A 20678-nucleotide genomic window follows, 5' to 3' on the forward strand; every position below is an offset into this window, starting at 1 on the left:
GCTCGAGTCAAGATGACAAAATAACAAAAACAAAAACGGGGATTTATTCATCTTGTATTGTGTTTAACTTAAGTGGATCATAATATGTTGGGTACGGATTAATCTGCAGATGCTCCCGCTCAAGATCAGACCAAACTTTTCTATGGCTGTCAGTTTTTGAGCCACAACAAAGGCCAAGACTAGGTAAGCCTTGTTTGTGAAAGTCTTTACTATAGTTTCATAAGGAATCGTACGGAAGAGGATTAGGGCAACATGTGAAAAATTTATTTGAGTTCTGAGTTCAAACTCAAATAAATTTTTCACGTGGCCCTAATCCTCTATTATAAAAATATTTTTTTTAAAAATTGTTAATCACTGCAACAACGAGAAGTCCTTGAGCATACCCACATAAATGTGCACAAAATATTTGGCTGATGGGTCCAGTAGTATGCAAGATTAGCTGCGGACATACACACACACACACACAACCAATCGTATGATCTCCTTCCAGGTTTACACCTGGCGGAGATAACTAATAAATAATTCAGCAGTAAGTGAGACAGTATGGAGGAGACTTTCACATTTTTATTCAAGTTGTGCCTTACTTTGATGCACATTCAGGTATACAGAGACTCTTTTCAACATATTTTGGTAAAAAAAAAAAACATTTTTGAAACATTTGTATGTACGTACTGAGCATATGGAAAGACAGCAGAGGTGTTGTTTACACTGCAGAAGTGGTTTGAGAAGTTTCTAGGGACGATTTTACACTTTTTCTCTGCTGTGAAAATGTGTCAACTGATATGAAGTCAAGCTGACCACAGCTGCTGCTCTCCATGAAGCAGAGAATTACACTGAGCGCTGCCTGAATAACTGAGAGTGGTTCAAATCTTTTCCTTCAGATTTGTTGCAGCATTTCATTGAGTCTACACTGGCACTTTGAATTATAACTGCTATCTCCTCGGTCAGTCAAGTTTGTGTTTGTCGATAAATCTTTTTGCATAAGACATCCATATCTCCTGGAGTTTCTGAATTGACAAGCTCAAGATTTCTATAATGTGTTCAATATTTAGGAAATATTTTGGGCAGAGCATCACTTTAAGTTCAGACTTTTCAATCCCTCCCTCACTGGCACTATGTGCAGCAAAGGCAAAATAATGTCACTCCATATGAAATTGAATTACCCTCAAAGGCAAAATGGCAGTTTTCATCATCCATCCAATACGCCATCACCTGCAACCTGTCAGTAATCTGTCTTTCAATGGCTGCAGGCCACATAATTATATCCACACAGTAGTGACAAAACTTTTCTTTTTGTCAGCAAAACCCATGAAAAGATCAAAACAAACCACAGATAACTCTGTCTCTCAGTGCTTTCCAACTTCTCAGTCCTGTCTGTGGCAATTTGTTCCTACTGGAGACGTTTATCTTTAAAAACAGGTCACAAATATATAGTTTTAATGTTTTTTTAAAGGCCAGGTAGTTCTCTAAAACATCTGGGCTCTGCAGTTTTTGGCAACTGAGTAAATAGTGCATTTGTTGGGGACTATTTCACATTTCGTGCTCTCACAAATGATATATGGAGTTGGATGTGTATGTGGGATTGCATCAAAATGAAGAACAGTTGCAGTGTTCATGGTAATAAAGGAAAATGTCACGTAGTTCAGCGGTGTGGCTCACTGATGTGTTGTTAAATAGTTTTTCGACAATAATTGAGGTCTTGAGCTTTTGTTACACAGCCAATCCTTCTTAGGAGAATCAATTCAGTCATCTATTGGTGGTTTTGGCTCTTCTATGCAAAGAAGAATACAGACCACCAGCAGATTTCTCTTTTAAACAAATACACCTACAGTAACAGTGTTTCTTACATTGTACTCACCAGCAGTCTGAGGTCACATCAAGTTGGATTTAATTATTATTATATAACATACTGCCAGCCTTAATATGAGTGGAGAATAATTTCACTGTGTGGATTTTGATTCATGTCATCATTAAATAAAAAGTACAAAACATCAACATAAATCATGCTGGTTTTAAAATTCAAATGTATGTGTTTTGTTCCTCTAACAGAGGAAGCGTGTGGAGTCACCTCCTCGTGTCACCAGCATCCCCAGCGCCGGTACTTACGACAGGAGCATCTTCCCGCCCCAATCCTCCTCATCGTCTTCCTCCTCCTCTTCCGTCCATCAGCACTCCTCCTCAACCCTCCCTCACCAGTCCAGCTCCCACCCGCAGACTTCCCCCCACTACTCCACCTCCTCTCTTCCGCACAAGCACACCTCCCTCTCCCTCAGCCAACATTCCTCCCCCTCTCTCCCTCGCTCCGCCAGATCCCGGACCTCCTGTATCCCCCCTACTCCAGCGCCCACCGCTCCCCTCCCTGTCTGCCCCTCGCCACAAACGGGCATTCGCTACGTGTCCCCCTCCTGCCAGGACCCACACGCACACCTGCAGGCCCATTCAATCAGGTATGGACTTTTTAAAAAGGTGTCTTGTTTTCTTGTAAACAAACAAAAAATACATTCATGCTTTGTGTCTTTGAGGTCTAACAAACAAGTTGAAATCTTTCTTATATGACAAACATGCAAGGCAGACTTTTTGAATATTTATTTGAGTATTATATAGGTTCTTTTTAAACACCAATCCTTCAAATGGGGCTATCCTGAATCACCGCCATCACTGACTGAATCAGAAGCTTTTAGCAGTAGAGCTCCTCCCTGGTGACTGAAAGTACTGTTGACAGATTAGCCATGACACACAGTATGTTACTGCCTGGTTAAAAGCTTATTTAAAGGTTGCAAAAACAAAAGAAACAATCATGATGTGATAATTCTGTCATGAAGAGTTGGCTGTGGAGTTATTAACTTTATAAGCTTTGCTTGTATCGACTTAGTTTTGTACTGAACTGACAGTTTGAACCAGCAACAGACTGTGGTTACTACTGAAATGAAGACAGTCAGAATCAGCACCAAACAACATGGCGTTAAGTTTGTTTACTGATGTCTGTACTGAAGTGCATTTGAATGGTTATGCAATCGTTTAGGTAAAAAAAAAACCCAAAAAAACAATCAACATGGTCAGTGATGATAAATCTTTGTACTAAACTCATGTCCACTTCTACGTGCTGTGTTTGTTGGTGCATTACTGACACCGACTTCCGTTCAGTGGAATAACATGAAACCTGCAGCAGGAATGTGAACAAATTGAGGACCTGCACATTTAAACATTGCTCTTTAGCGCTACTAGTGGTCAAAAACAACTCCACAGGGTACCTTTAATATCTTGGGAGTGAAATATGGTTGTGTGAAATACTCAGAACCTGGACAGTATGTAAATATATATGTCAATATGATTTATTTTTTTTTAAAACAATGTCTTTTTGTGTTTTGCAGGGGCCCGTATGTGGAGCAGAGGGGGACAGAGGGGCTAAAGCAGGAGTGGTTCACCAAATACTTCTCCTTCTGAGCACAAATACACACACACACACAGCAGCTGCAAGTACATTTCTTCACATACAGTTCATTGCTTCTTATACACATCCGTTTGCTTCCCACATACACACACACAAAACCTTAAAGGGGAACTCCACCGATTTTATACATCAGAGTCCGTTTACAGGTCTTTGGGAGTGCTACTGCATATGTGAAAAAAGTTGTATAAAGCCTTTTGTGGCTCCTGAAGGAAGCTGCGCAAAGTCTGATGAATTGCCCCAAAGAAACATCTGTTGGAGCTGAAAACTACAAGTTTGAAAATGAAAAAAAATCTGGGGTTGTGGAGTTAGAAAGAAGTGAGGTTACCAGGCTACATTAGCCGCTACTAGCACAATACATGTCGTTCGCGAATGATTCGTTTAAGAGAACGAATCTTTTATTTGAACGAACTGAATCACTTCCTGAAACTATCCGTTCATTTCTCAGTTCAGTTGAGCTCTCAGTCAGTTGCGAGCGAACGTGATTCGTTTGCAGGGATCGTATCAGTATCATAGAGTGCATAAACACAACTGCTGCATCTGTACTCATGAGATTTTAAATACCTTAAATTTAAAATGAGCTAGCTTATATTTGACAATCCCTGAATTATTTTTTTAAAGTCTCACCACCTTTCGTATTTTACAATGCGTGGTGAAACCTGCAATATGAAAAAACGGGTGGCTGACACTGTCTCAGATCCTTTAACCGCGAGGGAACGTCGCATGTTCAATGATCCAAGCACTGACCCAGTGCCCACCCTTCACCCTCCCTCTCATGTCTTGAAGTCTCGAAGAAGAAAGTAGTATCAAATATCTTATTTGATTATTATGTGCCGCGAAAATATACACACTGTACATGATAGCGTAACACTTTATTATAGCAGCTTTCAGTTTGCAAACAGTATTTTTATCCAACTAAGTTCTCAGCTCAGTGGCTTCTCCTTCACGAACAACCGTTCCCAGTTTTAGCGTGTTTCAGGTCAGTGAGGGGGATTATACGCAGTCAGAGCTCCGATCAAGCACTGAGCGATTCGATGAACGAATCTTTTTAATGAACTCTTTCTAGTGATTCAGTACACTGAAAAGAACCGCTTTGCTCATCGCTAACCTGAATCTGTACAGTCGATTGAATGAGTCATGTTGCACTGTGGGTAACGTAGGCGGCAGGTTTTGACAAGGAAGAATAATGCATGGCATAAAAAAGATGTCTCTGGTTCTGCTGCATTGATTTTGATTTTTTTTAAACTGCCCATCGTGTGTATGTATGTTATAGGTGTGCAATGCTAAATCGGTGGAGTTCTTTTAAAACACACACACACACACACACAAACAGAGACATGGCAACATTAACATACGTATGGGCTCATCACCAGCAAGGTCATCTCAAACATTGCCTCAAAGCTCAACCAAAAAGTGCTTCTCAAACACATGCCTGACCTCTTCTCAGAACATAGGCCTGCCGGATCTTGTTTGTATAGTTTGGAATGTCTCCATATCTGTTTTTTTTTTTTTTAAACAGTCTTCCTTTTTTAAATGCAACTTTTGCTCTAATCTCATCACATGATTACTCCAGGAAAACGTACATTTTTTTGAAATCAGCAACCAAGTGTCTCTTCGAGTATGGAAGCATTCGACGTATTCAATCAAGATCCTCGTCAATACGGACACACACGACTCACCATACCAAAATGAAGCTTGTTTCAATGCAAAAATGTATAATAATCTTAATGAACAAATTGAATAAATATTTTGTTTTTGTACGTGCTTCTTCTTTATACATTGGTGTAACATGAATTAAAATGAATCACGTGGCTCGACGGTCAACATGGACTACCTGCGTTAGGGGCGGGTGCATGGATGTATTATAAGAACTGGATACCAGACGCCAAAATGTCACCAGTTCATTTGAATGAAAAATGCTGAACGAGCACATAAGCCTAAAGTTTCCTGGATGACGTCACGCACATAAAAATAGCTTTTCTAGGCTGTGGAAAGGTTTTACAAATACAAAACTCTCATAGATTAAAAATTCTTAATACAAAGAGTAGTAATTGAACTTATTTGCAGTTGGAGGTGTCAAAAGTTTTGCAGATGCCCCTTTAATGATGATTGTCTCTGTGGAAAATTCTTATTGGGCCACAAAAGCACAACTTGCACCAAATCCAGCTCTCACAATACATCCATGGGCAGGTGATGTGTATAAAATTCTCCATCACAGTATATTTAATGATATCTCGATATACAATTAAAATCTCGATATATGTTGTGATACATAGTAAATATTTTTGAAAATTGATGGAGATACAATTTATTGATAAAATAATCAGTTTGGGGTGTATTTTTGGCAAATTAAACCCTCAAAAATCACATAAAAATGACCAAAATTACCATTATTGTCCAACCGGTACTGGACTTTTGAGACATATATAAAAAAAAATATTTGCCAATATCAGCCAATCCCTACTGCAATTTTGTGATACTTGTTCCTGATATATATCGGCAGTAAGCCGTTATTGACTCATATTTTGGCCCAGTTATAATTACCACAAAGCAGTTGTACATACTTATTTGCACTATTGTCCACAATGCCTAATACACCCATAAAATATTAAAGCGATGGCTGCCACAGTATTAACGGTATGGCTAAACCTCTGATGGGTCAATAATTCCCAGCAGGGAAATTTTAATGTTTCATTTGTAAGCTTGCAAAAAAAAAGCAGCACATTCATGAGTTTAAGTTATCCATATTTAGAAAAAAAAAAAAAACGTGTCACAATTTTGCCCACAGTGACATGAGGGTTGCCTGGAAACTGCCTCTTATTAGTCCACATTTCACAATTCACATATTGTGGCTGGTATCTGTAACAGGGCTGCCACTTACCTTTATCTCATAGCCCAAGATGATGCCTTTAAATTGTTAGTCCAACCAACACAGTCCTCCAAACTCCAAAGATATTCAATTCACACCGAAATAAAACATGAGAAGCTGGAACCAGAGAACATTTGGTGTTTTTAATTCATACATGTATCAATCAATTACCAAAAAAGTTGGCAATTAATTTCTGTCAATCGACAGTTTAGCATTAATCTAGATTACAAAATTGTGATCACAATACCACTTTCAGATGTTGTTCAAGATCAGTTTAAATTTATTTAGAATATTTTTTTCTGCATTTATACTTAAGATGCATAAAATAACATGTACCTCATCAGTTAAAATACACAAGCCTATGCAAGAATAGGCATAAAAAAAAAGCACCATTAAGACATTTTGCGATGCATGAATACATTATTTTCAAATGTCTCATATGACAGTTCTGTATATACTGTACATTGAGTGACGTTTATCTCTGCCAGGATCAATAACCGTGTCTTTACATATCACAGGTCATCCAGGGCGACTGGCAAACTGCTGACAAATGGAAGCTGACTAGAGACGACCCAGATAAACTGCACCTTCTTATTAAAAACTGCCTGCGTGAGCTTTTTCACATACTACTGAAACATGGGGCAGCTTTGCAGCGCTTCAGTAGCAGAACTGTACTGGAGGACGTTGTCATAGAAACGAGTGAGCTCTTCTCGTATGTCCTTGGCAGCCCTCCCTCCTGTTCCCCGGTACTTCATGGAAAGCAGCTTGGAGCACAGGTAGTGGAGCCACAGCACGTTGGTATGGGGGTGGTAGTTACTCCAGTTATTACTGAAACAGACAGACAAAAAAAAAAAGATCAATAAATCATGACCACAATAATTCTGAAATATTAGTTTAATAATGTAAATGAGCAGGATGATCTACAAGAGGACTGGTAATGTCTGTTAAGACATGTCACAATGAGAAATCAAAGAAATATCAATGTCAGATGGGGAAATTATATTTTTATACCTCTTATCAAACATCCAACAAATCATATATGTATGTTAACACTGAGAAAAGATTTCTTACTAATCAGCTGATATCTGCATAGTTCACTGTTGGCTCTCTTTTTCTATAAAAAGGTTGAATTCTTTCTATATGTGCATTGTTTAACTGTTCCATCTTGTTCTGTGGCACGGAGAAGCTCTTGCTATCCGTCCAAGTGTTTCTGAATTTATCACTGATACATAAATGCACTGACCCATTCTCCTGTCTCATCAGTCTGTAGATATCAAACTGGTAATCCCCCTGGCCCATGAAAAGCTCCTCATCCTTGGAGATGTCACAGGATACAGTCAGATCATCTGAGGAGGACAAAAATAAATGCTTTTCAGCACAATCCGCTTAATTCAGCTGTAAAAACTCAAAATATAACAATAAGCAAGTGGGAGGTGGTGGGTGGAAAAAAAATATCTGACCGATTTCTAGTCTGGAGAGAGAGTAGTCAATGATGCGCACAAGCACTCCTTTGGTTTCCACAGAGTGGGCTGTTCCATTTAGGACGAAGCTGCCCTTCTTCTGCTTGGTTGTTTTGACCAGCACGTTGCCCCAGTGGAGGTCCCTACAGAAAACAGTAGAGGGGGATAAAGTTCCTGTTACAAGACGACAACAAAATCATCCATCACAGCAACACTGGAGTTTTGTTCTGAATGCTGAATGTTTCACACCTGCTGTGGCAGAAGGAGGAACTTTTGAGTTAATTATGCATCAACTTGTGTGTGTACGCCTGAATGAAAGCTTCAAAGTATTTGTTGTCGGCCAAGTTATTGGAAGTTTATGATATCATGTTTGGTGCTGTATTGTAAGCCAAACTTTTATTCAAATAATCAAACGTTATGAAAGCTGTTTGTAGTTGTCTTTATTCAATGATACTGCACAACCAACAATCTGATACAGAGTTACACCAAAAGCACAGAAATACAGATGTGGTGATTTTGAGCTTTGCCATTACAACAACTAGGTTGAAACTATTAAGTCATTATTCAATAATTGATAGAAAGAAAATCAAATAGCAATTATTTTAGCAATTGATAAATTGTTTTTTTAGTTTTTTTAAGCAGCTTCTCAAATATGAAAATTTGCTGGTTTTACTTGTATTTAATGATAGGAAATTCAACACCCTCGGGTTCTGAATGGTTGATACATAAGAAGACATTTGCAGTCATCACTTTGGGCTCGGGGAGATTGATTCTCTGACATTTTGTAGACTAAACATGTACAGCGTTATCCTGTTTGGTGCGTCTAAGACGAGATGCATGCAGATAATCACAGTTACAATCATTTGTGAATGTGTGCGTGTGTACTCTACCTGTGTTCAAATTTGAGCTCCTCCTCAGCTACAGCCAAGGCAGCAGTAACTTGATGAAGAATGCTCTTTGCCACCCCCAACGACGCCAGCTTGATGACACAAGAAAGGCTTCAATTAAAAGCTGCATTTACACTCTCACACCAGTCAAACAAAGTCAATTTATAAGCTAATGATTAGAAGATACAGTTGCCTGTTCTTTTTTCCCCCCCAATTAGTACAGACTAATTATTTTTTGCAGAAGACTCAATTCAAGACATTACCATTTTAATGTGTGCACTCTCTTCATTAATTTTTGAGCACATTTTCACAGCTAGTCTGCAAGTCAGTGTAATGAGAGTAGAGTGCAAGGCTTGTGTTTGAAGACAGTACATGAAACTCTGGCTACAGAACAGAAATTGGCAAGTATTTAAACTGAGAAAGTCAAAAAGCAGAAAGAAACACACACACGCATGCATTGTTTCAGCCCAAACAGGCTTAAATTATGTCTCAGCGTAGTAGCTTTTTAAGGCCTTTGAGCGTTTTGAGCAGTCACTGACATGATTGATGACTGCTCATCATCACAGCAGAGCACTGTATTGCGAAGAAGAGGTGCTGTTGTGTGTCACTTTGATGTGTGCGTACCGTTCCATTGCTGTTCTCCAGGTCGGTGCCTCCAAACTCAAACTCCAGGATAATGAATAACTGATCCTGTTGAAAGAAATCTAAGCAAAGACACGAAGAGAGATGCAGTGAAAAAGACAAACATTGCCTGATCCCACATTGACAGATTTTTTTGTCTTCCATTAAACTCAGAGCATCTGGTAATAGACAATCTTAAGAAAAAAGAAAGACTTCTTTTAAGTTTCATCCACCACTGCAGCCTCAAAGATACACTGCACTGCAGTTCTCTACATTAGGGAGTGTAAATTGAATGTGAAACATATGGGAATATGCTTTTCTCTCACTGACCTGGTCTGTCATTCTCAGAGCCTTTTTGTTGGTCAAAGGTGTCCCAAGCCTTCAGGAAATCTGGAGGGTAGCAGCCTCGGACGCAGTGGAGACTATGAGCGAGCAATAGAAACGTCAAATCACATATAAACTTAACAGTAGTGGTGCCATGATTAGTAAAAAAAGAAAACTAATCACCAACTATTTTGATAATCGATTAATGTTTTAAGTCATTTTTTAAGATGTAATGCTAAAATTATGAGAATATTTTATGGTGCTTTAGTCCACTATAATAGTAAACTAAATATCTTTGGGTTGTGGATTGTTGGTCGGTATAAAACATGATATTTCAGGTTGCATCTTGGGCTTTGGGAAACAGCGATCAACATTTTTTCACCATTTACTGACTTTTTAAGACCATATGGCTAATCGATTTATTGAGAACAGTTTAACTGATAATGAAAATAATTGTTAGTTGCAGCCTAATTAAAACCATTGAGACACAAGCAGAAATAAGACAACAACCAGAGAGAGTGCTTACTCATTGAGTCCAATAAAGCCGTGAGTCTGGTTCTGCTGCTTCTCTTTCAGGCTGCTCAGCTCCCTGGTGGAAAAAACACATCAGTGATGTTTAGTTCACATTGACCAGCTGTTGCATTAAAAACAAATTCCCCAAAAACCTGAAGTCTCAGCTTTAATGAGAGCTAGGTTCCACTAAAGTGGGACATTCAGACTTTATGAACCACCACAAAATATTAGGTTTATATCTTTGCTGTCACAGCTTCTTTATGCTGGTGTCAAATCATGTTATAGCAGAATAGTGAGACACACAGTGTTCATTTGTTGCCACTTTACTTTCATCAGTATGAAAACATGTTATTGCAAATAACTGTATTATTTACTTTGAGATAATAATCTCATGAAGAATCTCTCCGAAGGTCTTCTGGTCCTCTCCGTTCACCTTCTCACTGCCCTCCAGTGGAATAATCTGTCAGCACAAGAACCACTGTTTTACCACTGAATATACATACATTTATTTATTGTATCTACATTATAGAGACACCTTAAGCAAAGTCCTACACCTCAGATCACACTGAATACTGACAACTGAAAGGAAAGGTGCACTTTGGATGCAATACGGTCCTGTTTATATACATACTGTACATCATATAGTTAGATCTAAAGGCAGTACAGCTCACAAACACACACACGTACTTTGAGAGCAACTGTGTCTCCTGAGGCATTGGTGGTGGAGAAGACCTCACCGAAGGTCCCCTCCCCAATCTTCACACACTGTTTCATACGCTGAGGGAGAATACACTCCTCCCAGGGCAGAGGGCCCTGCTGGTCGCACTCTGCATACACCTTCTCTGCATCCGACAGATCTGCATCCTCACACGCAACCTGTACAAGAAGACAAGAGGGAGGACGTTACAGGCATGAAAAGGTAGGAGGTTTCTATGTTTGTGTAAGACCCAAACGCAGTCAAACTACAAGGATTACAATATGTAGAACGCAGTGACAATGAAGTAGGGTGTGTATCATAGACTGTGTATCTGCAAAAGTGTTTATTTTTGTACATCCGAGGCTGTGTTTCATTTGCATTTCACTGTCACTAGACAGCAGTCAACACATAGTAGCTCACACCGGATATATTTACACTTGACATAATCTGTAATTCAGAAAAACATATTTGAAAACTAAGTCATGGCTATGTGTGGCTTCTTCAAAATCATCCTGTTAAAATAATCCTATATATATGGCGTTTGCTCTCATAGCTGCAGATGTGTTTTCGTACCAGAGAATCACAGCTCATCAGCTGTGACTGGAGGCGTCTGGAAAGCGGTGTCCGGAGAGGCGTGGCAAAGAGATCCTGGCTGACGTCTGCCAGCTCCGCCCTTCCAGGAGTGCATGGCACTGATGTATGTAAACTCCTCGGAGTGAGTAGCACTGAAGAGAGGCAATGAGGAAAAAGAGAGACAGGCAGAGTTAAAACATTAGAGTGAGGGGAATAAAGATCAAATGAGGACACAGATCTTTTTGACTAACTGAGGAGCAAATTACAACTTGGTGGTGTATGTGTATTACCCATGTTTTTGCGATGAACGGAGAGGGCGGCTTTGAGACGGCTCCAGGTGTGGGTGTTAGGTGTGAGGTCGGCCAACAGAGATGAGAAGTTGAGTCGACTCGCTCTCGCTGGGGTGGAGAAATTCATGGTAGTCCCAAACAGCTCCTACACACGGGATGGATATCATGGTTTGTCAATGATGTCACATTTTAAATCTATCCGTCCCCCCTTACCTTCAATGATACCTTGCCATGCAGACATTTTTCGTTTTTTTAATTGTCTCAGGTTTTGAGATCTTGCCGAGACTGAGAGCACTGAGTTGTGTTTGTGGTGCTCAAAGCAGTGAAAAAACACTTTTGAAAGACCCAACACATGGTGCTTTTTAATAATCCATACATCTTAGTTCTGAATTATTTTTCTCTGATCATAAAATATTAAACTTTCTGTGTTCTGCAAGTGGAAAGACATGTTGCAGTTTAGTTTTTAAAATGTGCTACAAAAATAATCCATTGACCACTGTTATATGAGGATGGCGACATCAATCTTAGATGTGAATATCTCAAACATAAGGAAACAAAACCAAACTATGAGGGTGGATATAAGTGTTGACACCTCTGGAGATAAGGGGGAGGCTTTTTTTTTGTAATTTCTGTGAACCAAACAGTTATTACACTCTGACTTGAACATTACATCATGTAACATTGCATGAAAAGACTGAGATGTAAAATTCACTGATATTCTCTTATCAACCCTTAACCAACTTCCCTGATTTTCTGTGTATAATAAAGCCCTCAGTTGAAATGGTAGTCTGGCACACAGAATGGATGTACACCAAGATTGTCGCAGATAATAAAAATGATTTGACAAATCGGGTGACGTTTAAACATTTCTTGTGTCACATAATGTTAAAAAAAAACCTCAGGAAGAAACATTTAGTGATACATTATTGAAAGTGTTGCTAAATGTTCTCTTAACCAGGAATATATATATATTAAAAAAAAAAAAAAAAAAAATCACACTACTTAAAAATATTTTAGAAATTCCATTATTAATCGGGGCCTTGCGGATGAACTTTGATTGCCCAACGTCTGACTGAACTGAATTTTTCCTTGACAACCAATCACAGTCCTGTGGACAAAGCACCAGGAAAAAATATAGCGGTTAATAACTGCAGGTGCATCTGATTTAAAGGGCTGCGGCTTATAGTTACTCTCATAATAAATCAATCTATTGCACTTTCTTTCATCTAACTGAAAAATACACACATTGCTTATTTTGTCTGACAATCGCTAACCAATAACCAAAACTGTTATCAATAAAGTGATGCGTCAATGGACAGTCAATAAATGGACATAATGTTTCAGCAGTATTGTGCTTGTGTACATGTTGTTCTCACCTGCTGCTGTTTGGATTGAGTGGATATCAGCTCATTGATGCTGCAGTCCACAGTCTTGGTACTGCCTCTCTGTGCAGTTCTGCTCTTGAACGTGTGTGTGCTGGCGCCGTTTTTAGTTTTCCAGCGACTCACACTCAGACCGCTCACACACGCCTTCCTGGTCGTCCCCGGTCGATCCGTGGACGTGCTCCTCCTTTTCTTTTCTCTAAGAGCCAGAGACGTCTTCCTTCTTTTAGGGAGAACATCACAGGATTTCTTTACAACGTCTCTGTCTGAGCTAATATTGTTCCCAGAACTAGTTGAGCCCCTCTTTTTCTTATTGACGTTTACAGAAGAAGTGCTTCCTTTACAGCGATTAGTGTCACTCTCAGACTGGTGGTCGCTCTTTGTCTGGTTATCACTGGCTGAGTCTGACACATCTGTGGGCGATTTAAGCTTAGTGCCTTTACGCTGCAGATTTTCTTTCAACTGTGATAAAGTTAAACGGTTTATCTCAACAATGAATTTGTCATTTAGACATTTCTCCTTCAGCATCGTTTTGAGCGTCTCTGGGTCATTAGACTCTGGCTGAGTGACTGCACTGTTTGTCGACTGTCTAACGACCATCATTCTCTCTACAATTTCTCTCGAACGTGCGAGATCTTCGGAATCCTCAATGTTATATGTGTGGTCATTTTCTGACTTGTTTGCATCTGGATCGACAGACTTATCATCACAAGCCAAACTTGCCTCTCTGAAGCCTTTAAGTTGCCGAACAGTCTGTCGTGACAAAGTCAGTGCTTTGAGTTGAGCTTTGAATTTCTTATTAAGACATTTGTTCTTTGCAGCTACAGTTTGCACGGGGCTGTCGGCTGATAATTGCGTGCCCATGACAAAGTCAACGCTGCTGTCGATGCAGTGGCTAGATTCAACATTAAGTAGTGATGTCGACTGCTCCATGGATTCCACTGCTGATGAGCGTTCGGCTGACTGCTTATAGTCAACTGACAGTGAAAAGTTAGTGCTTTGACTGTCGGTCACTGAAGACTCAAAACTATTGTTTGTTGACTGTAAACTATCACTGGTTGCATTGTTAGTCACAGATGAACAAAGACAAATTGGTGGTTTTGAAGATGATGGAGGGTCGATAGTGTGACTGCTGTCCACAGACAGTGAATGTTCATTTGTTGGATGGCTGTGGACTGAGCTTGAATGCTCCAAACAGGATGAGTAGGTTGTTTCACTGTAAAGCTGAGTCACAGTGAAGTTGTCCAATCTCTCCAGCTGCACTGTGCAGCGCCAGGTCAAACAATTCTCCTTCAGAGCCTCTATGAGCCACTCTAACCCTCCCGCTGCTGACACAAAATGACTGCTGCTTTCACTGTCTGTAGTGAGCAGATTTAGACTTTGTAATGTCCCACTATTCTTGGTGTTTGAGTCTTCACCGTGACTTCTAGCTACCTCGCTACAGCTACTCGTCTTGTTCATGTTCTTCAGCTGCAAAAATGATTCACCAGAGGGTTCTTCATTGTAATGCGGGCCCAGTTGTTTCTCGCCAAGGCTTGACTGCTTGATGGGTGGTGCGGTATGTGGTTGCCCTGGTGAATCCTGGTCTTCTTGGAATGTGCTCACGAGACCTATACAGCTTACTGACATGGATGGAGGAGAGGACTGATCATTGATGGGAGAAGGTTTAATGTATGGCCGTTTGCTAAAAGAGCTCGCTGAGGGTGTGGAGCAGAAGATGGGTTTCCTGGAGCCGGGCCCGAGGCTGTGATCTGCCGACTCATTGAGGGATATCTCTCGGAAGGGGTTGGTGGCAGAGCTGCTTGTCCCTGCAGCATTCACAGAGTTCTCCACACTTGACACCAAAAATGACAGGGGGACCCTCCTCCTCCTCCTGGAAGGCTGAAGAATTCTACTCGTATGGAAGTCATCTGAAGAGTTGAGTACACTGACAGTCGCTTTTGGGAGTTTGGATTTGGTGGAAACTGCACGTCTGCGGCGGGTTACAAAGCGGCCCGTAGAAGGAAGATTACCACTGAGAAAAAGAAGACGGGGGGGGGAAGAGCTAATTGTTACAGCAATTACTGAGAACATTTGTGTAACACACACTTAAGCTAATTAACAGGGGGGATCAACACACTGACTGGATGAATACTTTATTTGAACTGACGTTTTGTGAGATTTTGCAGAAGACCTCGAGTCTTCCTCACTCTCGCTGGTGATTGGGTCATGCTGCCTTTTCCGTCTCATCAAGGCTCCCGTGGCAGAGACAAGCTTGCTTTTCCTGCTGACGCACAGAGACAAAGATCATTTCAACAAACATATTAACAGACAAAAAGCTTTAGCAAATGCGTAATGTTATCCTAATGATCCCGTATCGGTATCGGCATATATCAAAATGGTATCGGAACTGAAAAAAAGTGCATCTCCAGTTCCATGTCAAAAACACATCATTTATTAATACAACTGTATGACCACAAGTGCGTGTGTTTCCGCAGCTTCTGCTGAAGCTCAGAAAGTTGTAGCTGTTAATTGGATGTGTCAGTAAGGCTGTGTGATATGATGATATGTAACGTGTGACGATAGAATAATGTCTATCGTTTCATATTACGTTCTATGTCTTTATTTTGTTGTGTCACAAATCACACACTTTATGGCAATATTTTTCGGCATTTGGAGTCTGTCCATCTTTTGCACGGATTACATGAATAAATTACTCTTCTTGCCTTTTTACACGCAAAGCTTTTATTGCATTTTCTTTTTCCTTCAGATTTGCTGTGGCATTTCACTGGGTCTACACTTGCACTTTGTTGTAACTGCTATCTCCTTGGTCGATCAAGTTTGGGTTTGTCAATGAATCTTTTTGCATAAGACATCCATATCTCCTGGAGTTTCTGAATTGACAAGCTCAAGATTTATATAACAGTAACGTAACAAGTGTAGCTGTCGTCAACTTGAGTACCTCACCTGATTCACCGCTGTGTGCACTCACACGGTGGACCCACACAGACAAGAGACTATTCATTGAATTAACAGAAAATGTGATCATATCGCACAGCCCTATGTGTCAGATACATTTAATCAACACCCCATATATTAGAGACCTGGTTGTCTTGCTCTGCTGAGCAGGCTGCGGACAAGAAGGCAGGGACATGCTGATATTCCCCTCAACACTGCTGTTCTCTGTCAGAAACGATAATTTTTTTCCCCCTGACAGGACGGACTATTCTACCACTGTAAACACTTGTTCTCTCTCTCAAGATAGAAAATAGATTATAAAAAAAGAACAGATTAGAAAGAAGGGATTTGGTGTATGAGCAAGTAGGTCAGGAGAAACTATAGGACATCAAATAATATAATACAAAAGGTGCCCCTTTTAGTATTATAAAAATCCAATTGGGAATGCACACGTTGAGTAATTTCCTGGATTGATCATTTGTCATATTCAATACTTGCTTAATTATCCATTATCAATGTTATACATTACAAAATGAATTGTTGTCTTCTTGAAAGCTTTACTTTGTAGTACAACACAAGTTAACTGGCTATTTGAATTACAAATTAATTAAACATATGAATAATTAGAGCCATAAATTCATGAAATTGACCACTTCAGAGGGAGAAGAACACCAAAACAAGTTGATAGTCTTCATATGGATATTTCTCCCCATTATTTGGTCACATAAAACTCTGGACCTGCTGGCATTCCTTTCTACTTTCATAATACGTTCTGATCATGCCAGCTGCTCGTTTGTGCACAGACCTGGTTGTCTTGCTCTGCTGAGCAGGCTGACGTCGGGGAAGAGGGGGGAGGTCAATGTTCTCCTCATCGCCGCAGTTTTCTGTCAGGCACTTGGTTTTTCTCTTGGTAGGACGGTCTGCTTTACCACTAGGAACAATAATAAAGAAAGGATTAAAATCAACAGATGAGCAAGTACGCAGATAAAGCATGAGCAAGCAGATCAGTAAGAAAACTATTCCATAAGCACATCAAGGATATCTTTTCCACCAAGGCTTGGACAAAATATTATTAATTGCCATGTAAAAGAATCATAAAATTGAATGATCATTAACAGTTTACTTATAACAAAATGCTAAGCAGCTGTCATTTCCAGCTGCTTGCTATCTCACAGACCTGGTTTTCTTGCTCTGCTTGGCAGATTGAGGACAGGGATGAGAGGAGATGAAGACGTTCTCTTCGTCGCTGATATTCTCCTCATTATAGCTCTTCTCGCTCAGACATACAATGGTATTCCTCTTGGCAGGACGCATAGCTCTATGACTGGCAACACTAGTCTTCCTCACTCTTAAGACATGAAAAACAGATGCGAACATGAGGAGCAGAATGGATATGATATTAAAGATGATAAGAGCAAGTATATCAGGAAAACATGTACACCAATCAACGATCAATCGGCGTAAGACAATGCATTTATAGGAGGGATGATGACCAAAAACCTGGTTTTCTTGCTCTCCTTGGTAGGTTGAGGACAGGGAGGAGAGGGGATGACGTTCTCTTCATCGCTCATATTCTCCTCATCATAGCTCTTCTCGGTCAGACATACCATGGCATTCTTCTTGGCAGGACGCATAGCTCTACGACTAGCAACACTAGTCTTGCTCCCTCTAAGACATGAAAAGGGGATGAGCAGAATGGATAAGATTTTAAAGACGATGAGAGCAAGTAGATCAGGAAAATATTTACACCAATAATCAGATGAAATGATGACTTGGTTACTTCAGTCGCTAAATTACTTAATTTCTTTAACATGAAATATACCAGGCCCAGTGGCTTTGTTTGTTATGTATTTCTGTGTGTAACAGAGCTTCAGCCTATTTCATATCTTTACACTTTTGAATGATTGATGTTTTGTATTTTTTTACTGATGGCACTTCACCAGCCAGAGGTTTGTGTACTTAAAGTAGAGTCTGATAAATAATGGATTTTTGAAGCAGATACCTCTTGGTATATATATGGGCCTATCACAGATGTATCAGGGTATATGTCTGATATGTGCCGATATTTGTTTTTGTTTTTTTTTAAGTTATATAGGTAGCATTTTATGTATATTTGATCCTCTTTCCTCATTCAAGTTTAATGTATAATACATATGTTTTTTTTTGTTTTATGTGTTTTTATCTATAGTCATTTATAATTAAATTCCCAGTGAAGTTTACAGTTTCAGTGCACCGATGTCATTTTATACAATAACGTTCATTGTTCTGTACAATGTTTTCCCTCCATTACATAGCTTTATCACAAGTGTTTGATAACCACATCTGAGTGATCATTGCAAAAAATATGCGTTTATGCAGATATTCTGCATATACAAGATTATCGGCCAATATATCAATATTGGATTTTTTATCTCCCTTAAATTGGTATTGGCAGCAGCCCCAAAAATCCAGTATTGATCAGACCCTAATATTGTTATTTGACAGTTTTAGAAAAATTAGATCGTGATATACTGCCAATATCCTTTTTTTTTTTAAAAAACACAATAAGTACTTAAACATTTACAAATTGATTTTTTTGGGATCCATCACTTCTAAAAGATCAAGATATGGACTAAGCTGGACAATTCACAGTCGAGAAATAAACTGTCAGTCCTGACACAAACTTTGTTATAGCTACATATTTCTAAACTACCTCAAATATATTTTTGGCATTCCTGTACTGTGTGTATTATTAGCTGAAATATGTGCTGATACCAATATATCTGTAAAAAGCTTAAATCTGATGATAATATCAGCCGTGTGGTCAGGCTCTAACTTGAAGAAAGCAGTTTAAAAGAATAAAGACATGTATTTGGTAATAAAGTCTTATGGTGTAACATTTTCTGAAAAGGCTAAAGTGACATTTAGTAAGCAAGTTCATGTATATCTAACCATACTTTTCCAAGCGTTTGTTATGGGTAACTTTTGATACTACCCTTAATTCTACTGTGAAAGTTTGTCATTAATTGTCATCTAACTTACAACTCCCCTAAAACCAAGATATGTAAATATACAGCCTATTTGAAACAATGCAATATGAGATTAAGAAGGGGATAAATTAATAACAAGACAATCAATGAGAAAGTGTGTCCAAACTTTAGACTGGTGCTGTACATGAGAGGCTCAGACTGGGGCTGGACTTTAACATACCTTTTAGTCGTCGGTTTTACAGGTTCAAAGACGGAGATGTCTCCCTCTGACGAGCCAGTGCTGTCGAAGGCCTGCTTTCGTTTGTCAGGTAAAATCCAGGCAGACACCCTTCGCTTCTGCCGGCCGTAGGTCTTCATATATAACGGCTTTCCTGGATCCATGTTTTAGATGACTAACGAGCTAACATTACATCCGTCGGTCAAGTTTAGCAAGATAGCTCGACCTTTGCTAACTGTGCTGAACTATCAACGCCCTTACAAACTTCTTAACAGTGATCAACAAAGCTCATTGAAATTAAATCTAATTAGACGTTTTAACCCGTTTCTATCATCTTTTTGTATATTTAATCATGAGCCGTGCTGCTGTGCTGTGCCCGCTGCTTGTTCTGGTTCAAACTGCCGGATCTCGATCTGATTGGTCAACAGGCGGTGATGATGTCAGCACGGCGCCACCTGGCGGGTTGGAGTAATTACTCCCTGGAGATGGAGAAGGAGAAATCTTCGTCTCTTTTTATTATATGCAAGTGAAGGAAACACATTTCCAGCACTGTGTATGCAGTTGAAATATTCAATATAACACAATACGTGGAATATAGCTGTTCTGACTGTCGTAGACTGGAAAATAAAGATAGAATCACTGCACCCTGTACTGTACCTGGGAAATATGACATTATATTTTTACACTCTACACAGTATATACGTGTGATGCATGTGTGCATGTGTATGCATGTATATATATAAGTACACGTACATTTGAATATGTAGGTAACACTACAGCATATTTAATTTATTGTGTATTCATTACTTCACCTATATAACATACATAACCACAGTTACATCCACCAGAACCATTACTTCTGCACATATTTTGCACAACTTTTTTATTTTTACAATCCACAAGTCAGGTCATGTATATATAGCCTAGGTATTATAATGTTTACAATGCATATTATGTATATAGATTGATCTTATCTTATCTTATCTATTTATGGCGATTAATCCGTTTTTAAATCAATACAGTATGACCATACAGATGATACAAATAATGCAGTAACAAAGTGTAACCACCAGGTGTCATCATTCTATTAGACTATTTTGCACTATACTGTATGTATACTGTACAGTACACATATTTCTATTGTATTTACTTTCATATTGCCTTTGTTGATAATGTTTATGTTGCCCTATTAATTTTTGTTTTGAAATTTAAAGATCCCCTCCAGACATGTTATAAGTATATGATAATCTTCTGCATGGAATAATAATATTTGTTTGATATGTTTTCCAATTGCACCATTAAAACTCTTAAGATAACATCTCTTAATTCTCCTATTATTATAAAATCCAGAATCTATGAGTATACAAATATTGCTCATTTTAATAGTTTAACTGCTGGACACAAGATGTCTCCTACTTCACTATAAAGTCCATTCTCAGTGTCTGTGCACTGGAAGCTTCAGGTATCCACATCACACTTGTGAAAGTTGAA

General features: G+C 39.2%; 2 protein-coding genes across 6 annotated transcripts in view; one reads left to right on the forward strand and one right to left on the reverse strand.

Moving 5' to 3' along the window:
• The window catches only part of fam184b (family with sequence similarity 184 member B), a 29643-nt gene extending 22724 nt beyond the window's left edge, over nt 1–6919 (forward strand). For 2 of the 3 annotated variants that reach the window (XM_044346875.1, XM_044346877.1), the window contains exons 17-18: nt 2050–2447; nt 3372–5208. In XM_044346875.1, the coding sequence (XP_044202810.1) occupies nt 2050–2447; nt 3372–3444 (471 nt within the window). In that variant the 3' untranslated portion in view covers nt 3445–5208. Of the gene's footprint in view, nt 1–2049; nt 2448–3371; nt 5209–6835 lie in introns of those variants that run through there. The other variant, XM_044346876.1, reaches the window with a different exon arrangement.
• Nucleotides 6446–19596, reverse strand: haspin (histone H3 associated protein kinase). 3 transcript variants are annotated; one of them, XM_044346873.1, is made up of 17 exons: nt 19191–19596; nt 17502–17669; nt 17179–17349; nt 16807–16932; nt 15214–15327; nt 13059–15078; nt 11683–11827; nt 11393–11544; nt 10810–10998; nt 10497–10582; nt 10136–10198; nt 9616–9707; nt 9289–9368; nt 8668–8756; nt 7778–7920; nt 7561–7663; nt 6446–7145 (listed from the first exon to the last, which is right to left on the reverse strand). In XM_044346873.1, the coding sequence occupies exons 1-17, from the start codon at nt 19349–19351 to the stop codon at nt 6944–6946; spliced, it is 4104 nt and encodes a 1367-aa protein (XP_044202808.1). In that variant the 5' UTR covers nt 19352–19596; the 3' UTR covers nt 6446–6943. The 3 variants fall into 3 exon arrangements, with proteins under 3 accessions (XP_044202808.1, XP_044202807.1, XP_044202809.1); XM_044346872.1 differs by having other exon boundaries at nt 15214–15330; XM_044346874.1 differs by lacking the exons at nt 17502–17669; nt 19191–19596 and adding an exon at nt 16148–16226 and having other exon boundaries at nt 17179–17270.
• Between the last annotated feature and the right edge of the window lie 1082 nt (nt 19597–20678).

This window comes from Thunnus albacares, chromosome 3 (assembly GCF_914725855.1).
Source record: "Thunnus albacares chromosome 3, fThuAlb1.1, whole genome shotgun sequence".
Classification (NCBI taxonomy): Eukaryota; Metazoa; Chordata; class Actinopteri; order Scombriformes; family Scombridae; genus Thunnus; species Thunnus albacares.

Coding starts and splice junctions, on each gene's coding strand:
- haspin (XM_044346872.1), bottom strand. CDS start 19,351: ATGGATCCAGGAAAGCCGTTATATATGAAGACCTACGGCCGGCAGAAG. Junction 9,708..10,135: donor GGCTTTATTGGACTCAATGA/GTAAGCACTCTC, acceptor GCTCGCTCATAG/TCTCCACTGCGTCCGAGGCT. Junction 9,369..9,615: donor CTCTGAGAATGACAGACCAG/GTCAGTGAGAGA, acceptor GTCTTTGCTTAG/ATTTCTTTCAACAGGATCAG.